General features: G+C 35.9%; 1 protein-coding gene across 1 annotated transcript; it reads left to right on the top strand.

Annotated features, from left to right (window-relative positions):
- The first annotated feature begins 7,609 nt into the window (after window positions 1-7,609).
- On the top strand, window positions 7,610-23,304 carry LOC129003071 (protein lifeguard 3-like). The gene is made up of 5 exons (XM_054431291.1): window positions 7,610-7,791; window positions 13,433-13,594; window positions 18,202-18,312; window positions 20,400-20,562; window positions 21,607-23,304. Exons 2-5 carry the CDS (start codon window positions 13,482-13,484, stop codon window positions 21,961-21,963), a joined length of 744 nt encoding a protein of 247 aa, XP_054287266.1. The 5' UTR covers window positions 7,610-7,791; window positions 13,433-13,481; the 3' UTR covers window positions 21,964-23,304.
- The last annotated feature ends 431 nt before the right edge of the window (window positions 23,305-23,735 follow it).

Here is a 23,735-nt window from a genome sequence, read left to right as displayed (position 1 = left end):
ATGGCGGCCATTTAAAATTTTGTTCCTTAAATAACCCAAAAACATTTGGTTTTATGAAAATTTTACAAGAATAACTTTTTTTAGGTAATTTTATTACAAATCGATTGACACCTTAATTTTTACAATTGAACGTATATTAACTGAGATATGGCAGTTTTAGTGATACGTGACCACTGGAGGTTAGTTGTAGTGCATGCGGAGTTATGCATTGTTGTGGCAGACGTATCACTAAAACTGCCATATCTCAGTTAATATACGTCCAATTGTAAAAATTAAGGTGTCAATCGATTTGTAATAAAATTACCTAAAAAAAGTTATTCTTGTAACATTTTCATAAAATCAACGGTTTTTGAGTTATTTAAGAAACAAGATTTTAAATGGCCGCCATTTTGTTTTATGTATTTGGAAAATTTTCATAATTTTTTTGTAGCTTTGCCTAGTAGTCAGAAATGTTTGTGCAAAGTTTCAATTCCGTATGTTTTACCATTCTCTTTAAAAAAATATTAAAGGAAAAAAACAAAATGGCGGCTGTTTGAGTAAATACAGACTTCCGGACTGTTTAAATATTATATTTGGATATGTTTCTTACCCAGGAATAATACCCTAAAATATCCGACACTAATTCTGAAACACCCTGTATATGCGAGTGCCAATCTTAAGAAGCAAAGTTAATATATAGCTAGTAAAATAAAATAATGTTGGTGTTTAATGACTAATGAGTGTACTGTAAAAATGAAATAAGTAATTCAAAAGTTGAAACAAACTCTATTTAGCCAACCCAACAAAATCACTCAAGAATTTTCCTCTGAATAAATGTTTGAACTTCATAGTCTAGAGGTGTTAGGTTAATGAGACATAAGACTGCTTAAGGGGCGTGTTGCTCAACGTGTAATGAACAAAATTAAATTAAGAAAAACAACAAAAGTAAAGCAAAAGAAAACTTTGAAAAGGCAAAGATCAACAATAATAAGATAAATAAATTTACAACGTTATAATTTACAAGAAAAGAAAATCAATTAAAAATTTAAAAGAATGAGTTACTGACAAACTATATGACTTGTTTGTTTTACAAAACTTTAGTTATATATTTTATTCTTTTTACATACTGTTTATTGTCCCAGAAGCACACGCACCGATACACACACTCCGAAACTCTCGATCTTCTTGGTCCAGTGGCCCGTGGTGAACTCCTCGATTTGTTTCTTCAGGTCCTCCAGCTCCGAGACTCCTCACCCCTCCATTTTCTTCATTAGCCCTTCTCATTGGCTGATTGGGTGTTTGACTTATAGGTTAACGATGTTTCTTGGAAGTCAGCCCTACCGGTCATCGCCTAGCTCACGTCAGCTGGGAAAGGAATTTGTAAATCGATACTCATGCTACTGTTCAACTCTCTTCACACCAACTGGTCGACTATAGTCCTCGCCACCCTAAGTTGAGGCAGCCAAAGGCCGCACTATATATACGCCGTGCGGCCTTGGGCTGCCTCAACTTAGGGTGGCGAGGACTATAAGTGTAATGTAAACAGAGTATCTGCTTAGATGAGCACCGTGGGTACGGGGTTAATCCCCTTTCTTACAATATAAATCTATGTTGTAAACTTCTTGACATACGAGAACTACTTTAAGGACAATTTATACTAGGCGTACGCTCATTCTTCCCGTATTGGGGGCCTAAGACATTGAAAAAGGCTGTGCTGGTAAAAGCGACCAGAATACACAGTAAGACCGAAGACCCTAGTTGTTGCTGCACATAAAAATTATACTGGATATATAGCAGGTATGGATACAAAAATCATGGATGCTCAAACAGTGTCTTGCACAGCAGATCATTTTGAGAATGCCAGAGGCCTTGGCACAGATGTGCTGAATGTCTGGCCCAAAGCCCAAACACACATGGTGAGTCAATAAGAATCTGGGAAATAGTCAATATCCAGAGAATTTTGTTAATGCCAACAATTTTTAACTTATTCTTGGTGGAATCAACCATTATCTTTGGTCAAGTCTTAGCTAAGACATCATTAAGAGACTGAGACGGTGGTGTCATCCTGTAATTCAGCTACTAGGAGGTCACGAGTTGTGGATATTTATAGGCATGTACTGTGGATGTAATACTTCCTGGTTTGAATTAACGCCCTTACTAGTGAGTACTACGACTATCCGCAGTACTATCCTGTTAATTAGACCAATTTTTTTATACCAAGGAAAAATGTGGTTCTGATTCTACTTTAAACTGTAGGTCCCTATAGTTTCCATCAGCCAAGTATGGGCTATTAATTGACAGCAGTGTCTAAGGAATATGTCAGCCTTAGTCACTAACAAGGATACAAAATCGTGCCACTTATCCATCCTACACTCATCTCCATGCATACTCTGGTACTTGGCTTAAAATACCTACTTTGTATGGTTGCCATTTCAAATTAAAGTATTAAGCCTATATCGTCAGCGAACTAAGGGATCTTAATAACTCTCTTGATGTCTTTAAAGAATATGTACAACTAAAAATATCTGTAAATTTCTTTTGATGTTTTCATGATAAATATGCAATGCAATACCGGTACAACAAAGTAACTTTTGAACATTAAAAATAGCTGTTAACAACAAATTTTTTGATAAAACTCTTTACAAAAATCTGAAGGGCAGGTCCAGAATTGATGGCCTCTCAAGTCCGTAAATTGCATCTGTGATGTTGTTTAGTAAGTTCAACGCTAAATGAGTATCAGTTAAATTAACTTATCCAATCAATAGTGTTATTAATACTTATGAAGTCAAACGGAACGGGGTGAAGCCCGTGGATAACAGCTAGCTGTCTAGTTGATATAAAACACGTTTTTGAAAATAATTCGTTTGATGCTTTAAATGCAAATGTTAGGCATTTATTTTATGAGTTATTTAACTTTTCATACAACAGATCTATGGAACATAACAATAAATTATTCTCTTTAGCGTTCCTTTAGCGAAGCACGGGTATGGCGGCTAGCTATAGTACGCTCTATTTCGCAACGGGTACACAAGTTCAGAATACATTTAATTGTTTGATGTAATAATTAAGTCAATAGCCCAAAAGTAAACACATCCGATTTATTGTGCATCCTATGTTCAATTGTGTTTTGGATTTTGTCACATAACCTGAAAACCAGTCAAACGGTTACATGGAAATTGTGGGAAATTTCGCTCTACAAGTGCCTGCTGCATCCCTGCATTTATCCCACTGAGCTAGATTTATCCAACAATGTTGTCATATTAAGGGAGTAACACTAAATTCAGGGGCGTAATCTCGCTGAATAAAATTAAAAGTCTGCAGCAACACCTATTTCAAATTTTAAAGACAGCTTTGTCTGGAGCTCCGTTTTTATATATTCTACTACTGTATTTAACTTATGGATTTTATTTTGTACCTTTCATATGTGTTATATTTAGCTAATAATCTTAACATATTAAAGTAAAAGCCCTCACTCAATGATTCATTACTAATCCAACTTCCAGACTAGCTAGAACGTTGAAATTTGGTGTACTGATTCTTCATGCATTAAATGGGAAAACTAAGTAGTTTTTATCCTGATCCGACTTTTGGGTTCCACCCAAGTGTTTCTGGAGTTTCCTTGTTAACCTTATAAGTATCTATATTATTAAAAGACTTTGTTGGATTTTGTGCGCAGCAAATTGACCCATAAGTTTGAATGTTTATAGGCATATTGGGTATCTATATATTAAATATAGATACCCAATATATTTCATAGGCAAACACGAATTTTGTGACGTATCCGCTTTGAAGCTGCTATGCATCCGATCACCACGTAGATAAATAATGCTTTCCATTGACCCACCTTTATATTGATTGGCATATCACTGACAAATGATCACTATAATGTATCTCAAAACATATACAAGGCCTAGAATACTAAAATTTTGCATTGGGACGACAATCCATGTATATGGTGAAGATGTACAAAGTTGGCGGTTTTGCAAAGTTCTAAATTCAAGGGTGGTTTAGGGGATTAAAGCTATTTCAGAAGAAATTCGAGTATGCAAGATATTATATTTTGGTCTGTAACTTATAAGCTACAATGCTTGGATCTTAAATCTTATGGAAGATCGGTAGTGTAGAATTAAATTATCCACATTTTTTGAATTTCAAGAGTGTTTTTCTATCTCAAACATCTTTCGAGTAAAATAGGTTTACATTCAAAACTGTGAAAATTTGCTCGTTCCGCCACCTAAAAACTAGTCAGTGTCCATACGTTTAACCATATGATTACCAATCTTTTATTTTATTAAATAGCATTATTTATTATATAATAATAATGCATAAATCAATAAAAGCTGTTAAAAACCTATCAAGTGTACTATCGCAAGTATAGCTACCGACATTATTACATTTTAGGAGCTTGCTCCCGTAAACATTTGAAATCTTCTATTCTAAAGCTTCAATTCAGTATAGGTTGTTATCATTAACCGGAACTGCTACACAATTTGTTGTAAAACGGTGATAGTTTTCGTTAAACGTTAATAGAGTCAATCTTCTTATATTTAAAAATAAATTTAACCGATTTTCATGATTGAGGTCTCAAATTGAAGGTGTGCACAGATTTCACTCTAAGCATCGGTATATATATTGATCTACTGTATTACTCGTCCAAAAAACATATATTTGACTTTTTCGAATTCTTACTTCAATTTAAGATGCATTTCACCAGTTATAATTATATAATCCTACATATTTTGGTCTAAGAACCTTCAGTGAAATGCCGGCTTTCATTTAAGCTACCGGTATTAATTAGTTATCCAAATCGGACGGACTACAAGCAATTGCAATGTGAACAACCAACATATAAATTATTTTTTTATAAGGGTTTTCTGTGATTAAAAATCAATAGTTCCACTATTGTTTATGGTTTTTTTTCATGTTTTGGACGCAAAATAGTACGTTAATTAAAGGTTTTAATTTGAGCTATTTATCGTTTGAATCAGTTAAGATCAAGATACTCAATAAAAATTTATAAATTTGATTATTGCTCGAATATGATTTTCATTTCAACGTTGTAGAGTAGCATGGGCCCTCTAGTAATTATTAAATGTACAGAAGGGACAACAAAATTCAAGAATAATATCAAATCAAGAGCATGCCGAGACAGTAACGGGGAACATCATATATACAGTATATCACTAAATAAAATAATGTTTTTGTGTTACTTTTAATCCTACTTTAGACTCTCTGAAATACTTTTCAATAAAGTTAGAGAAAACTAACTGTACCATTGGAAAATTTGGCTTGGAGTATGATTATGAATGAAAGGAGATATGAATACTTTAGTATATTTGGTAAAAACATCATTTAGGTTGTTCCAGAGAGGGTAGTTCCGTTCCGTAGCGAAATCAGTGACAACTTCAGCATAGTAAAGAATAAAAGACGAAAAAGTATGTCGGGCGATGCCAACGGCAACAGCTAGTTAATTAATAAAATCTGACCCGTTAATACTGTAGATTTAGTTACAAGAGAAAGTAGCCTAGCAGTGACCCAGGGGCATGGAGAGAAACAGGTTCCCAAGATGATGGACTTAATGTCGTATTTTGTTATTTACAGTATTTCACCTATGAAAAGTTCTAACTAGATATTTTATACATATAATTTCCTTCGGCATTTATACTGCCTACTTTGTAGCCGTAAATATCGGAATTACCCACATTACCCTTGTATGGGAATGTTTATTGCTCCAGACCTTTGGGTTGGCAGCACTGTTCACCCCATAACAACTACTCCCTCCCCCAGAAACCTTGCAGCCAATGAGAGCAGTCGATGCCCCCACCACAAGAGCAAGAGGGCGTTCATTACCTCACCAAATTGAAAAGTAACCAACCTGACCGATTTCAATATCGGGCAGGTAGGTCCCTTCACCAGTTTGAAAGGTTACCTACTAGAAGGGATCCCATCTGAACGTCATCCAAAGATTCCAATCCAAGGTTCTAAGGCACATTCTCCAGGCACCATGGTTCGTTAATAGCGAAGTGCTTCATAGGGACATTCGAACCCCAACGGTCAAAGAAGAAATTTCAAGGTTAAGTGCCAAATACTTAGAGTACCATACTAACTACCTTGCTTTAAATTTGTTGTACAACAGCAACTGTGTATATAGATTGAAAAGATACGGAAAGTAATTAAAGATACGTCTTATAACACTTAAACATATATTTACGCTTATACTGTTACTCACAAGACGGTAAATATACAAAAGATGGTAAGTGGTGATCGATTTCGATTGGACACTCCAATCATCATCAGACCCAATAGGCGAAAATCATTGACGGGAGGGCGCGGTGGCGGGGCAGGATTAAATTGTAGTCTTGAGGGGGGGGGTCTGGGTCCTCCGTGGACCGGTGGGGCACACGGGAGGGACTAAGGCTAACATATCTTGTAGTGTCAGCGTTCGCCGCTAGAACTGCTAAGTTGAAATAATTTAAAATTATTTTTTTTTATTTTTAGTCATAAAATTAACTTTTTAATTATAAAATATTGTTTCAAATTATAAAATAAATTTTTAATTTATTAAACTGTCATAACATAACCTAACCAACCAGACTTGCTGATAATATAAAAATCTAATTAATAATTACTTATAATTTTTAATTAATTATAAAATTAATTTTAGAATTTAGTATTATAAAATTTAACTGTCATAACCTAACCTAACCAACCAAACTTGCTGACATGAAAAATTTGTTGACAAAAAGTTAGTGCTACTAGCGGGATTCGAACCCGAGACCTCCTGAATACCAATCCGAAACTCTACCAACTATGCCACGAACGCCGCTGAAATCACATCGTTTCGTTACGGTAATCGTGTCGCCTCAAGAGAAGACATTAGCCACTAGAGATATGACGTCACTACACCTTTAGCCTTAGTCCCTTCCGTGTGCCTATTCCCTCCACGGTCGGCCTCGTGAAAAGAAGAAGAAGAACAGAAGGAGACCCCCCAGTCGGAGCACAGAAAACTTACTACTATATAACCCGGTGGGGCACACGGGAGGGACTAAGGCTAACATATCTTGTAGTGTCAGCGTTCGCCGCTAGAACTGCTAAGTTGAAAAATTTAAACTATTTTATTTTTATTTTTAGTTATAAAATTAACTTTTTAATTATAAAATATTGTTTTAAAATTATAAAATTAAACTGTCATAACATAACCCAACCAACCGGACTTGCTGATAATATAAAAACTATATAAAAGATAAAAATCTAATTAATGATTACTTATAATTTTTAATTAGTTATAAAATTAATTTTAAAATTTAGTATTATAAAATTAAACTGTCATAACCTAACCTAACCAACCAAACTTGCTGATATGGAAAATTTGTTGACAAAAAGTTACGCTGCCAGCGGGATTCGAACCCGGGACCTCCAGAACACCAATCCGGATCGCTACCAACTATGCCACGAACGCCGCTGAAATCATATCGTGTCGTTACGGTAATCGTGTTGCCTGAAGAGAAGACATTAGCCACTAGAGATATGACGTCACTACACCTTTAGCCTTAGTCCCTCCCGTGTGCCCATTCCCTATACAACCAGTACGTTTTCTGTGGTCGGAGTCGAGTTAGTTTACTATCTGCATCTATCTGTCACTTCTTACAAGAAGTTTTCTCGTTTTCTCTGTAGCTTTTCTGTAGTCTGTTTTTGTTTTGACTTTTGGAGAGGCGAGTGGCGACTACAGCAGACAGGCGAGGGGACAGTGGATGGAATGTAAGTGAGTGGACACTCGGACAGTGACAGTGGTAAACTTCTTATCTACAGATTGTAAGTTTGTCTTTCATCATATCGTAATGTAATGATACTGTTAAGGCTAGTAGTTGGACTAGTCCCTAAAATACACCAAAAGATTGAGCTTACATTTACGAAGTAAACTTATAAAATAATGTTAATTTAGGCCTAGGCCTATTGTTACTTTTTCAAACGTCAAATATTGTTTTTTGTGAAAAACCACCAATACGGTAGCTTATTGCTGTGTAATAATGGCACACTAAGTTAGGCCATTACAATAATTAATTGATGTCTATGGCTAACACCCTGATCAAATTTAACTCATGTATAATTAATTGAGCTTTTTGACAGTTCAAGTTATAGGCTAGGCCAAAGTTAGGTCCAAAGTAAGGCTAGGTCCAAGGTAGGTGTGGGTTGGGGAGTGGGCGTTTTTGACAGGAGGATTAATTGGCTGCACTTTTGATTACGTTCTACCCTCATTCGAATGAATAATATCGATATTTGGCCTGGATTAACTTATTCGATATATCGGTTATTTCATTGGTTGTAACCTAACAATCCAAACTTGATATCTCGAATGAAATAATCGATACTGTATATCGATTGATATATTCATTCGAATGAGTGTAAGTAGCGCGTAAACTAAAGTGCAGCCAATTAAGTTTCTCCCTAATCCCCGTATTTCACCTAGTTTTGGGGTAAGACATTCCAAACATCGTACTTCAGCCTACCCTGTTTTTGGGGGGGAAAATTCAATGGAATCTTCGCCATCCCCCTTTTGTACGAATACAAGCGGGACCACATGGCTCATATGCAGTTTTAGTATGTCCTCTGTTATCAAATCCTCAGTTTCATCAAAACATGCTATGGTCAAACTAAAATAAATACTTATAACTTAGACCTTTTTTTTTTTTTTTTATCCGGCCTAAGGGTATGGTACTCGTCAAGTAAATTTCTAGTTTGATAAATTTCATGAACCCAAACAGACCACTAGAGAGTTGCAAGAGTGCAACTTCATCTGCATCCTTAGCTATTGCTAGCAAGAGGAAAGCTTCTTTTCCTCACGGGTGTCGCCACCATAGGGGACACGTCCCCCCCAATATTTGAAAAGTCAGTTTTGTCTCATCTCAAATTTAGCTGTAGACATGCTAGGGCAAAGGCGAGTGCCAAGTGCGCGAGCGAGGACGGGATTTCCTTATGTTCCATACTCATAGTTATATAGTTGTGAAACTGTCTACTAGCCACTGACTTTACATAGGCATCAATCAGCAATCAGCGGTAGCACCAGTAGCCTATTACCATTAACTATAGGCCTATAAACACTAGTGTTAAAGTTTATATTGGCAATGCCATTACTGAATTCAATACTATAGGCTACATATTGTGACAGATCTATGAAATGGAGAAAAACGTAAGGTTAAAAAACGTGTCTAATTGCTTGCATGGCATATTGAAATGGAAGGTTTTATCACAATTGGGCAAAGTTCTAAGGCTTTTAGGAGATATGGCTTCGTAGTCTACAGTAGGCCTATGTTTTGAAATTCATGAATGCAAGTTCAACATCGTTTGATTTTTTAAATGTCTATTTACTCATGACAAAGACAAGAGGTTTTGCACACAGTTCTAGTCGTTAAAAATGGCTTTAGAAAGTCACCCAACGGCTTTTAGGAGGATATGGCAGTAGTCTACAGTGTGTTTTGAAATTCATTAATGCGATCGTCATAGTTTAATTTTTAAGGTGTCTATTTGCTCATGACAATCAACAGGTGGAATGGGAGTTTATGGACAGTTGGGCACGGTTGAAGGTGTTAAAAATGGCTTTAGAAAGTCACCAAACGGCTTTGAAAATTCCGAATTTTCCCGGGGGAGGACCCCCCTGCCTTGAGGGGGTGCTCCACATCCCCCAAGCCCCCCGGAGGACCCCCCTTTTTGTCCCCCCTAAAGTGTTGACGCTGACGACACCAATGCTTTTCCTTGTGCCCTCAGATTCACAACTTGAACTCTTAAAACACAATAATATAAACACAGTGTTAAGGAAGCTATGTTTAAAATATAGCTAGCTACAACTAATGTAGCCTTCTACATTTCCAAACAAAGTAGCTTAGCTACAGCTACAGTTCCGAAAAAGTAGCCAGCTACAACTACGGCTACAATGAAATGTACCGTAGCTATAGCTACAGTTTTAGCTATTTTTCTAAAGACGTTAGGTACGGTACTTTTAGTCCACACATATGAGGTAAATGTAAAATTAATTGCAACAACATTTTTATTAAACAAACGCTCAAACAACATTACCTAGAAAACAACTTATTCCTAGATTGTATTTAATTTGTTGGCATCATAAACCTAACATTACAGCAACACAACCAAAATAGTTGGGGGTTCCATCATATTTAGTACACTTATTTTTAAATATTGTATTATTTTTAAGCAGTGCCGGATTTAGGGTACTTGCGGCCCTAGGCCAAATTACTTGAGCGGCCCTTCCCCTGTGGTGGAAATTCCTTGTGATCGTGGAAGTAATCGTGAATATCTCCTATGCATCAAAGATACATCATCATCGACACCCGTTATCGTGGATGAATTCGTAGACATCTCTCCTAAACCAAGTCAAAGCCATCATAGGTATCCGTGACCGTGGCAAAATCATCAACATCCCCCGCAGGCTGCAAAAAGGGACATCATCATCGACACTCGCGACCGTGGCAAAATCGTATACATCTCCCGCGAAGCAGCAATCACGGGGACATCATCATCGACACTTGTGATCGCGGCAAAGTCGTGTTAAAAATATCTCCCGTGGACTGCAATCATCATTGTCACCCGCGGCCGTGCCGAAATCGTAAACACCCCCCTCGGGAAGTCATCATGGGGACATCCTCATGACGCCCCCAGCCGTGGTGAAATCGTTAATATCTCCCGTGAGCCGCAATCACGGGGATATCATCATCAACACTCGCGAAAGCGGCTAATTCTTGAATGTCTCCCGCGTGCTTCGATCATGAGGACACATCACCGTCACCCGCAGCCAAGGCTAAATCGTGAACGTCTCCCGCGGGCCGCAATCACGGGGACATTATAATTGACAACTTGCGACAGCGGCTAATTCCCTGTCTCCCGTGGGCTGCGATCACGGGGACATCATCAATCAGCACCCGCGGCCGCGGCAAAATCATGAACATCTTCCTCGTTCCATGGAGACATCATTATGGTCACCTGTGATCGTGGCAAACTGGTGGTTTAAAAAAATCAATTATTTATTGATCTAATAAATGTTTTTCTCAATCCTCTGCGGCCCCCTTTTGCTTGCGGCCCTAGGCCACGGCCTAATCGGCCTAGTGGTAAATCCGGCACTGTTTTTAAGCATCTTTTACATAAATTTCATTAAATTCAAAGGATATACAACTAAACTATATTTTAAAAGCTCATTCGTTTATAGATGTCTTAATATCAACTACAGTAGAACCTCGATAACAAGTGTCTCTAGGGATTATTAAATAATACTTGTTATCAAGGTCGACTTCTTGTTGAGGTTTACAATAACATGTTCTGATTATGGGTAAGATAAAATTCAAGGGGATTAGAAAATGACACTTGTTATAGAGGTTGACTTGTTATCAAGATTCCACTGTCTATTAAAAACAATAAAACTGTAAAACGATTATTTAAAAACATTCTTTTGTGCAACAGAGCCTAGCCTACTGAAATTGGAGTTTATTGCCTTTCTTTATTTTTAATGATAAAAACTACATTGCTATAACGTTTAGGGTAACCATTTGATAAGTTACTTGTTCTATGAATAACACTATTCAATTTCAAGGAATCGTCACCCTTTGTCACTATGCACAGGGCAAATTGTACTTCAACAAACGTTGGTGCACAAAACAGTATTCAGCAACTTATTCTGAAATCGGCTTTTCAATTTAAACTTGTTGAAAATTGTAAAGTGAAAATAACATTTAGGCTTAGGCCTACTTGGCTTTGTAACAAGTTGGCTATAGTAAGCTTGTTCTTACAAGGACTAAGTAGATATATTCCTATTAATTGAACTTGGTATTCGTATATTAATCCAATAGCATAGCCTAGGAATAGTCCTTGACAAGAGCTGTTAGCAGGAGCAAACTATGCTATTTTTTCAATGTAAGCTTCATGGTATATGTAGATTTTTTTGTTACAATTATCATGTAGTCTAGACATGTCTTAAATTTCATCAGGTAATTTCCTCTTCGTTAATTTGGTAAACTTTTGAAAAATCTTGGTAATCCAACCAAGGAAGGGCTTGTGATGATGAACCACAATCAACAGCTGAAGCAAGGCCGCACTAGATATAGGTACGGATATATAGGCCTATGGTATAGATATATGGTATATCTAGTGCGGCCTTGGCTGAAGCAAAGGTTGATAGACCAGCTTTCTCATTATTTTAAGGGTTAGTGTTTGGTTTCCATTAAAACCTAAGTTGAAAATATCAATTAAATAAAGAAACTAAATTGATCACTAATTTCTCTGTCAATCACTTGCAAGCATTCAATAGCTTCTCTTGTCACCGGTAACGTTTAAACGCCGTCTGCATCTAGCGATTTTATTTTATCAGACAGTAGGTAATCATAGAGTAGCAAATGAAGAAAATGAGAGCCAAAAATATGGATAACACTCAGATCCACCCTCTATGCCTCTATGTCCACGCAACGTTGCAATAGGTAATGAAACGGCTGCGACCATATGAAGCTAAGAAGGTAGTTAGGCCTAATTTTCTTGAAAATTTCAGTTTGAAAGAGGTTGTTTCACATAAGGTTGTGATAAAAATCACTACCTCATTCAATGTTAATGTAGCAAGAAAAGTAGCTAAAATTCCGCAACAACTACTTAAAAAATGTAGCTAGCCACAGCTAAAGCTAAAAAACCTGAAAAGTAGCATAGCTAGAGCTAACGCCACACAAAAAAAGTAGCGTGCTACTGTAGTGTCGCTACTTGTAGCGCTCTATTTTCCAACACTGTATAAACATTCACTAAACTAAGCTGAAAATTAATTGAGGAGACATCCCGCTTTCCGCTGCCTGCCCTTTCAGTGTGTGCCCTTTTCCACCACGTAGTGCTGCCGCTGGTTATCGTCAGTCACTCCCCCTCTTCCCGCTCCCGCCGCTGTCCCGCTCCGGTGTGTAAGAGTCTGTAATCCCTTCTCTTATTACAAAAGGTTTGGTTCCTTTGACTGTAGGTACCGTAGGCCTATAATAATGGACCTCAAATTATTCTCCAACAGACTCAAACTCAGTTATGGTGATCTCCATCGAAGTTTATGTTGACTTATTTTAAGGCCATCAATACCTTATTGTCAAGCTTATAGCGTGTGGCATTCTGGTTTTATTTGCCTTTACTGTATCTGGAAGTGAAACCTAGTAACTTTTATCCACTCCAAAACAGAATTTGTCTTCTTGCTATAACAGTTAATTAAAAGGGGAAAAAATAGTCCAGTTCAACATAAGTAAACAACTTAAACAATGTCACTACTAAACTCTTGCTTATTGGGCAACTGTTTATTTTTTTTTTTACATAAGTCTATTAGAAATGCGAGAGCTTACTCTAATATGATTTTTCATTCATTTTAGAGGTAGCCTAAACTTTGTAAACATTGTATCAATAATTTGTTTTTGTCGATGCTGTATAACTTTTGTTTCAGATACAATACCTTAGTTTCCTTTAGATAGTTCAGTGAATCTTCACTAGAAATGATGGAAGCTAAAACTGAGGATATTGAAAATGGATATGAAAATAATGGAGAAGAAGTTGTCTTCAAAAACTTGGATTTCACTGAAAAATCAATCCGTCGAGGATTTATCAGGTAGGCTAAATTCTCAGTTAGATATCTCTTTAACAGGTTTTGTTATTAAGATTCCGCTCTACTACCAAAGCACAAATCGAGTAGGCCTATGTTTAAAACTTCCTTAATTTATCACTGGGATAATTATGAAATCACAATTCCATCTAACATTTTATCATGATACTAGCCGCTATATAGCTGTGCCTTGCAACAGGGCCAGTATGCAAAAGAGAAAAGTTGGTTCTTTGAAAATGCCTTCACAATTATTTAACACCAATCATTTAATTTAGAAACGAAATTGAACTGTATTACTTAACTTGATAATAGTACGTAACTTGAACAAAAAGCACATTCCAATAGTTCCAAACCTGTCAATGGATGCTTTTCGTTTAGCCTACAGTACAAACTACTCTTAATGTTATTTGATTTTTTCTTAAAATCTATCACTGATTTTGGATTTGTACAGTAGCCCAAATAAGTGTTCACAGTCTGAGTTAGCAAAAATATACTATTTAAAAATATAAAAATGTACTATTTAAAAATGTAAAAATGTACTATTATAAATAGTGATGGGCCGATTCCAAAATTTCTCGATTCCGATTCCGATTCCGATTCTTAAATTTAAGATTCGAATCTCGATTCCGGACTCGATTCCGATTCCAAATTCAATTATGTTTTATGAATGTGTTTAAAATTGTGAAATCAGTACAAGCTTACCAAGCATGTTATCTATATGTAGAATTTAGAATGTCACACATTCAATACACATTTACAAGGTTATTGTAAAATACTAGCCATAGAATATTATAAAATAACTTTTATATGTACTATAAAAAATCATTCATTATCATTATAAAAAATCAGCCCCTATCCAATTCTTGATTTTTAATTTATATACAAACTAACCTAACCTTATATAAACTTCTAGGAGTAGGCCTAGTTGAAACAAAAACATAATTAATTATACAGCTTAAGCAATAGATCAATAATATTAATATTTGGTATCTGATCTACATTTAAGTCACACGATTCACAACAAAAGTAAGTAGAAAAAGTCAAAAAGGAAAAAAAACAGTGTTAGGTACATACATATTTGTTGGTTTATTATTAGTATTACAAAACAAAACACAATCAGTATATTACACTAAAACTGAATCAACACTTGTGTATGATATAAATAAGGAAAATCAAATCATTAAAATGGAGAAAATATTAATAAATCTTTACAGTCCACCTAACTTACCTAATTTTAACATGAATCTTTACAGGTATACAAATCAAATCAATATTGGAAAGAAGTCTAGTTTCTTAATAAAATCAAATTCCTATATTTATTTTTGCACTCTCAATTCATTACCGTTGTTTGTACACCCTCCTAAAGTTCACGTCCGAAACCATTGTCGATTGTCCATTTGAAATAAAAAAAAATAAAATATGAACATTATAAGCAAAATCAAAATGTATATCCAAGCATAGCCTACAAAAAAGAGTCTTGGAAGATTTAAGATTGAAACTCAGTACTCAATACGATTTGTTGATGCCGTCCGTACTGGAGCATTTAAGTATTTTTCACTTTATCAGTGTTGCCACTGTTGGCAGACAATAACGGAACCTGCAAAACTACTCTGCCTATCGGCCATTAAAATACCCAGTGTTCGAAGATTTACCCGTTGATTGCAACACTAAACAAGTTTATTTACAATTTCGCGCACTTGAACATTTATAGGTAGTTAAAACCTTCCAATTCACTGTACAAAATTATATTGCCAAGCCCAAGCCCAAGTCGCTTTTAGGCTATAGGACGCTCGCTCTAGTCTCGTTGAGTAGTGACGTTTCGGGACCGAATACGAAGTGTTTTGTTATACTTAATGAATGGTAGCTCAGCTCTGTTTAGGGATGAGCATCGATAGTAGATGTTTTCGCATCACCGATGTTTTTCTATAGATTTTCGTTGTTTTTCACATCGATGTTTTTGACCAAGTGTAATTGAGATATCGATGCTTTCCGTTACTGGAGAGTACAGAGACCAGACGAAAAATTGAAGAAAAAAATCTATGTCTTAGTCCCAAAAACATCGATGTTTTCACAACGATGTTATCGGTTACTGATAACATCGATGTAGCGATGCAATGATTCAGTTAGTAGCACCAATACTAGAAAAATACCGGTATGGATCATAAACATAAACAAATGACGTTGTTGGCCCGAATCCTCTACGAATAGCGTTGAACATATGTTTTGGCAGTTCAATTTAAGCAATGTGAAATAATGTGTATTTTCGGGCCAAAAATGTCATTTGTTTATGTTTATGATCCATACCGGTATTTTTCTACTTTTCTAGTATTCGTGGTTAGTAGCCTTGGTACCACTGGTTGATCTAAATCGATGCTCATCCCTTTCCTTGTATGTCTTGTGAGCTGTGGCGCAATGCTTACTCGCTCCAGTCCAGTTTGCCCGAATCTCCAATTCCCATCTGTTAACTGTTTCTCATTGTAGGCTACTATCTGTATTGAGTTCGCATCTATTATTTTTGCAATACGCTCGCTCTAGTCTCGCTGAGTTAGTGACGATACGACCAGGACTTGTTGTTTGCTCAGAGTTGCAAGCAAATCATTAGCAATCTGAATTTATTTTGTTTCTTTGTTGCTTTATATGACGTTTATGGCTTATTTTAACCAATTTTATCAAAGAATCGAAGAGAGTCAGAATCGATCCCAAACCCACGGAGATTCGAATCGAATGCTCGATTCGATTCCGGCGGAATCGAGAGTATTTTGGAATCGAGAATCGGAATCGGCCCATCACTAATTATAAATTTAAGTAATACAGTTCAATTTTGTTTCTAAATTAAATGATTGGTGTGAAACAATTTTTAAGGCATTTTCAAATAACCAACTTGTCTCTTTGGCATACTGACCCTGTTGCAAGGCACGGCTATAGCGGCTAGTATCATGATACAATGTTAGATGGAATTGTGATTGCATAATTACTTCAGTAATAAATTAAGGAAGTTTTAAACATACAGTTGATAAATCTTTTATGGTCCTAACCAACTAATCAGCTAAAATCTACCCAAAATATTAGCTATTTTAAAAATTCCCCCAAAACATCTGGCAATGTTGCAAGTTGCAACGTCCAACCAAGGCCCCACTAGAAAAACAGGCCATGCTGCAGGTTCCATGACATCACACTAGTGGATAGATTCACTGCCACATCTCATATGTTTTAGGTAAATAAGCTGACTGTTTGTCAGATTTTAGTACAACTACTAGCTGTGTACCCGTTCTACGCACGGGGATCTTATAGTAATCAGTTGAAACCTTCTTATTGGATAATAAGAACAGATAATAAGAACAGCAGTTGGTTTGCATATTTTCAGATATGCTGGCCAAACTATTTATTATACATAACTTCATTTTATGTCGTTTGTTGTTGTTCCGGATCGGTATGACAATCAATAAAAGGCTAAATTACCTGTGTCCGCTGGTCGATCCTAATGTATCCTATTAAAGGAGATGCATTTCGGCGAAATTAAATCGCCATCATCAGTCCTAAAGGTCTTGAGCTTCCCCATTAGGTGCGTCTTGGAGTTTTTGAAACACATACACGAACTGTACACTTATACACATGACGAATAAAACATAAATACACGGTAGGCCTACTTTTATTTTTACTATGGACAAGTAGACGCGCGTCGGTCGTGTGCCGAGTCTCAACTGAAAAAGCTCATTTAAAAAATGTAAGTTTCCCAGCAATATACAACACTGATTCAAGGTCTATTTCCCGGTTATCAAAACTCAAAAACAATTTTATACACAAAGAATATCTATTTTCATTTACTGTTACCCTACATATTATTGCACTTGCGATTAATTAAATCCGTTATGTAAGGAAAAACGTTTTTAATCTTAATTGGTTTGGATTTGCTTTCAAAACGTGATCGGAAATGGTTGCGGTATTTGTAAACAACATTCAATGTAAACATATGAGTGACAGCTACAAGAAATAATCTTGATTTGAACAGCTGTTCGTTATTTCATAGAAGAATATGTGCTAAACATTGGGAGAAAACTTTACAAAAAATCACACAAAATTGGGTTTTTAAACGTCCGTTATTTTATTTACAAAGTGGTGACACCATATTTTAATGGCTAAAGACAATTTCGCCAATCCAGTGAATACATTAAAATGATTTGGAACTTGATAGGTACCGGTACTCTCGTTTTTCAGGAGTAGGCCGCGTAAAATGGCTCTTGGGTCGTAACAGACATGAAGACAGACAGAAATTTAGATGAGACTTGTTTCGGTTTCTCTAATGTATAAAACGTAAAAATAACCTAAAAGTTTATGATTCTGAGCAATGTACAGAAAAAACTCTAATTTTATTTATATAGATAAACCACTATGGCATAGTGGTGTGCTGCCCACGCTGCAGCATGGCCTGTTTTTCTCCTGGGTCCTCGGTCAAGACCCCTTGCGGCCACCCCTGGCTTGTAAAAATTTATTGTAGTATAATATCAACCTATTTTTGATCAATTATGTAAAATCGGTGTGTTTGCAACTAGCTACAGATGGTAAATTTTTGATAGTGAAAATAAAAGAAGTAATACCACAATCATGATTTACAGGAAAGTGTATGGGATCCTAATGGTGCAGCTTATGATATCCCTTGGTTTTGTTTCAATCTTCATGTACGTTGAACCAGTGAAGCAGTTTGTTCATGAAAATGGAGCACCTTTGTAAGTTGATATTTTATGAATAGAATGTAGTTACAGGCTTAACTTTGTTTCAATAATTCACCCGAATTTAAGTTGCAGAGTACAACAGTTTAGCGAACAGAGGTTTTAGTATTTTTATTTGCCTCTTATACATTTACTGTGTTGTATGTGAGTAAAGTGTACTCTATTGTTATGCATTTTAGGTGTCAATATTATATTTAATTACAAGATGTTTTTCTATCCTAGATATTGTAAAGGTATTGCAACTTCAGTCTTATGTATATGCATTTTAAGATGGTTTTTAGTAACATAAATATTCATTGTAAGTAGGCCTGGTAAACATTTGGATCTATTTATTTTAAGAAACCATTTTTAACTATAAAATGAACTATTTTTACTGACTTTGTTTGGGTTTTCTTGCTTGGTCACTGTGACTAAATGGCATTTAGCGTACAAGAATGAAAACGAATATAAGATTACTAGCTGAACCCGGCAGACGTTGTCTTGCCTTTGACTATTTATAATCCCGCGGGCTTTGCCCCGTTTAACTTCTTAATTTTCAAGATGATCTCGTTCGCATGGCTCAATCACGTCCTGGTTGAAGTTTTTTCGGTACGCTCACTCACCTTTAGGTTGGAGCTCGTTCGCCGCGCTCACTTGCCTTCAGGTTAGCTCGTTCGCTACGCTCACTTGCCTTCGGGTTAGCTCGTTCACTACGCTAACTCGCCTCCAGGTTGAAGTTCGTTCGCTACGCTCACTCACCTTTTGGTTGCAAATTAGCTGTTGTCATAAATGTAAAAAAAATAATAATGCTGCACCCTGTTGGTAATCCTTGTAACTTTAATGCTATTGAACATCATAGAACAGAACCAACTTGTTTAATTGACAGCTGTTAAGATTCATTAATTCCATTTCTCATAAGGTTAACATGGGAATCTCCAGAGCAACTGGGGCTGAGCCGATTGGACGGATCACGAAATTGATGATGTATAAACCTATTCCATGACATTCTACACGTATGTACCAAGTTTCGTGGCAATCGGTTCAGCGGTGTCTGAGTTTATCACTGCCAAACAAACAAACAAATATATATACAAACATCCTCTTTTATACTTATAGATATGATCTAGATGCATTTCAAATTGTTTCATAAAATCTAAAACTAACCCTTTAACAAGCTGGCACAATTTGACCAGGGTTGTCACTTATTAGTCAGGCGAAAATCGGGGGGGCCCCTCCCCCAGGGTAAGCACATACATAAACGTTGGCAAAAGGGGTCCGAAGTCGGGACTGCCTAGACCAAATCGGGATGGGTGGCAACCATGGTCTCGACACACATAAAGTATATTCTTGAGTGTGGCAAATTACATGAAAATATAATAATAATATCTCTGGTTCTTACTGTCAACACAATCAGGGGTAATATTCCACTACGGCCGTTTCGGAGATGACTCCATCGTCAGGTGTGTAGTGGTACACTAAACTATAGTCTTGTCACATTTAACACAAACTTTCTTCATTTGCATTGCGTCAGGGGTTGAATAAATAATACACATATAAGCACAGGACGGACACACGAAAACACAATACACAAAAACATTTAGAGCGTGTGCACGACTTGAAAACTAACGACCGACTCGATGGAGTCATCTCCGAAACGGCCGTAGTGGAATATTACCTCTGATTGCGTTCTTTGGTAAGAACCAGAGATATTATTATTACACATAAATTGTCAAAACTTTGAACCACATGCCAAATTTACAAATATTTATATACATTAGCCACCTATCAGTGACTGACTGGGGATCAAACTTTTATGTGGATTAACATGATAATAGAAAGAATAGACCACTTTTGATGCCTTCACATTAAATTTATGTACCATACAATAATTTGGAGTTCCTAACTAGATATGTCTAGCTTGGTTTTACAAAGGTTTATCTGGAATTTATATAGCCAAGCCACGTGACTTTAATGGTCCTAATGCAATTGTAATACAATTGTTTCGTCCTTTAAAAGTTTATGATTACTAATGTAATTATGTTTTACCCTTCTCTGTTACATTGTCTAGTATTTTAAAACCGACCAACAAAGTGATTGTGTTTCAGTGTTTTGGCCGGAGCTATTATCGCCATCGTCACTATTATCATATTGTTATGCTCCACCAACGCTCGGCGACGTGCTCCTGCCAACATCATCTTCCTTGGAGTTTTCACATTGTCCTTTAGTTTTCTTCTTGGAGTTGTGTGTGCTGCTTCCCAGAAAGAGGAGGTTGGTTTCATGGTTTCCAAACCAACTGATTTGGCTATATTATAAGGCCACTTAGAAGAAGTAAATAGACTAGCCTATTAGTCTTAGCTCTGTTACTGTTTCATAACATTTTTACTGGTAGGCTAATCCTTGTGATTCATTCCTCACAGTGCAAAACTTCCTAAAACAGGTCTGTTTATAGGCTACTGCCATCGGCAGAAAATCATTATTCTGGAAACCTCATCTAACAGGTTAATCTTGAAAATATAGTTATTTGATGAAACCAACAGTCTTAAAATATTTTGTTAACAAAATACTGAATTTTACTTGCATAGAGTCTCATTCATATGAACTTTAGTTGCCCGACCCTACCATAAACCACCAACCATGATGATGTGGGATTGAGTACCATGAAATGGCATGCTGTGTCTGTGTGGTATGACTGTACAGAGTACACCATATTGGGAGAGCCCTCAGTACTTGGAGACCATCCCATTCCCTACCTACAAAAGACACTTGTCACACTTTCGGCACCTACTCTTTCTTATTTAGTGTGCTGCATAACTCACTGTTCTTCAACTACTCATTCCTGCATTCTTCTCTTCTACCCCTTACATCTTAGTATGAATTACAGATGGCTGTTATTTAACGTAATAGGATACAAAATATTACCTTTACTGAAATGTCACCTTGCTAATAAATTACTCAGATGCACTACTATTTTTGTAACGTATTCTGTTCTGATCTTTTTAAACGATCAAATTAAATAACTATTATTCCAATATATGTTCTTATTAACAGCGAGCATTATGAAATAGTATCTTGGTAATATATTATTTATATTAGATTTATATTGGATTTTTATAGATTTTTATGTTATTTGCCCTTTATGCTTCAACTAACCTACCTTTAGATCATCATAATCCTAATGTACAATTATGAAACCACGAATCGCATACATTCAAAACCGTGCAAATCGGGATCACATATAATGAGGACTATCTACAAAAAGGTTTAGTTAATTAGTTAGTTATCAAATGTTTTAAGTTATGTTCTTCTCGGCAGGTGTACTGGGCACTGGGTATTTGCACTATTGTGACTATCAGCCTCACGATCTTCGCTTGGCAGACCAAGATTGACTTCACTATGTGCCACGGAACTATGTTTGTCCTGTTGATGATTCTGGTCACTGTCGGCATTGGTTCGCTGTTCGTTCCATATGATCGCACGACTCAACTCATCATCGCCGGGTTCGGAGCGTTTGTCTACTCTCTGTTGTTGATCCACGACACTCAACTTATTGTGGGAGGTAAACACAAGCTTGTTATTTCCCCCGAGGAGTACGTGTTTGCTGCTCTCAGTCTCTACTTGGATATCATCTCTCTGTTCCTCAGAATCTTGCGTATTATGCGGTTGGCGTAGATGTCGCAACTTATCTATCAATTCAACTATATTTATTCTTTGTGTGCGTTTCAGCAAGTTCCTGGAGGATCAGTTTTTGCTTTGATGTATCATTGTGTAATGCAACAGTTTATTATATTGTGTAGCTATAATTTCTAGAGTAAGTATTGTGTGAATGACTATCTTTCAGTCAAAATAATCGGATCTCAACTTTAAAAATTGTACAGGTACAATATTTTTCAACCCAGCAGGTCTGCTGCAATTCGTTAAGATATAAAAAAAAAGTTTTCTCGCAATATAATCGATTGTATGTTTTTCAAGACTTTTTGATAGGCTGAAATTCTACTTTTTTATAAATTAGGCTCTAGTTCTAAAATTATTTTAATAATAAATACCCTGATCAAATTTATTAAGAAATGTTACAGTATAACTGTATTTGGCAGATTTAAAGTAAAATACATCTAGTCCATTCTTAAGCTAATTTCTTGTAGATTGTAGATGCAGGAGGAGTTTCTCAGTAATAAGATAGCTAGCACTGTTAAGTACTACTGCAGGAAATGAATAATGGACTAAAATAATCACTGCAGGAAATGAATCATGACCCTACTATATTGCCTCTTGAGAATGAATCATTTAAAAACAAACATTTGCCATGTTGTAACAGTCATTAGATTGGCATTTAACTAATCTTTCTTCATTAGAAAAGTATTTAGTGTTTAGGTATCTTATCTTTATTTTTAAAGTGGTTATTCATGACAAAATTCTAAGGTTAGAGCATTACTTTTTAGGCCTTTTGCATTTATCTTGTAACTACTGCTCAATTTTCTAATTTTCAACATGATTTCTTTTTAAAATCAAGTGTTACTAAATGGCCAAGTTGACCTAATAAACTATTCCTTGAAACAATTAAAACTGTATGTATAGTTTTATTACTGACTGATAGAATTTATAAGATATTATAGATTAAGAAAACCTTTATATTTTGTATACATACTAATACTCAAGAGACTTAATTTTTCAAAACACTTTGTGCTTTGTGTTGTGATATAAAATAGTGTTTGAAATTGTGATGACTCCTTATCATCTCAACATATTATTAGTCCAGTCTGTTGCTGTATGAAAAAGGTCTGCAATTCACAAATTCTTAAAATAGAAAAATATATTTCTATAAAACATACTTTGTGCATTGTTTGATATAAATATATTTTTCAAGCTACGGTATACTTTTTTGTGAGAATTTGTGTTGTTCATGTTCTTTTACTTCAAACTAAGTGGATATATTTTCAGGTTAGATTTGCCCTACTAATTTGATAAGCTGATGGTTCATGTAATTTAAAATAATAAATATTTTATATAGGGTTATTATTTGAGCTTTTAATCCTCATCTCCTGTTCTTCATACTGAGTGAACTTGGGCTACCTGGTGGCTAGATATAGAGATTTGACAGGGAACAATTCTAACTAGATCTGATTCTAGCTATCTGATTTTCCTACGAATTTAATTGTGTTGATCAAATTCATTGGTGCAGAAATTATAGGCCATAGCGTTTTCCCGGAATTTACTAAGATAGGCTGCATGTATAGATTTTTGCATACAAAGTGTGCCTCAAAGATAAATCCGTGATCATCTGTCCTTCATGCTGATAGCCAATGACATAAAGGAAGTACCAGAATTATCAATGAAGATGTAGGCAATAAGCTTCTCTAAAGTTTTTTTAGTTGGTGTTCTTCTTGGCTGGCATTTCACATAAAAGAAGGTGAAAAATAAGCAAAAGCATTTCTATAAAAAATATG

This window comes from Macrosteles quadrilineatus, unplaced genomic scaffold (genome assembly GCF_028750875.1).
Source record: "Macrosteles quadrilineatus isolate MER2022 unplaced genomic scaffold, UCM_ALF_1.0 Scaffold_9__3_contigs__length_116548681, whole genome shotgun sequence".
Classification (NCBI taxonomy): domain Eukaryota; kingdom Metazoa; phylum Arthropoda; class Insecta; order Hemiptera; family Cicadellidae; genus Macrosteles; species Macrosteles quadrilineatus.
The sequence above is the reverse complement of the archived record's forward strand: the minus strand, read 5'-3'. Positions and strand labels throughout refer to the sequence as shown.

Excerpts from the sequence above, each read along its gene's own strand:
- LOC129003071 (XM_054431291.1), top strand. The coding sequence starts at position 13,482 with ATGATGGAAGCTAAAACTGAGGATATTGAAAATGGATATGAAAATAAT. Across the intron at positions 18,313-20,399 it reads CATGAAAATGGAGCACCTTT|TGTTTTGGCCGGAGCTATTA; the intron begins GTAAGTTGATAT and ends ATTGTGTTTCAG. Across the intron at positions 20,563-21,606 it reads CTGCTTCCCAGAAAGAGGAG|GTGTACTGGGCACTGGGTAT; the intron begins GTTGGTTTCATG and ends TCTTCTCGGCAG.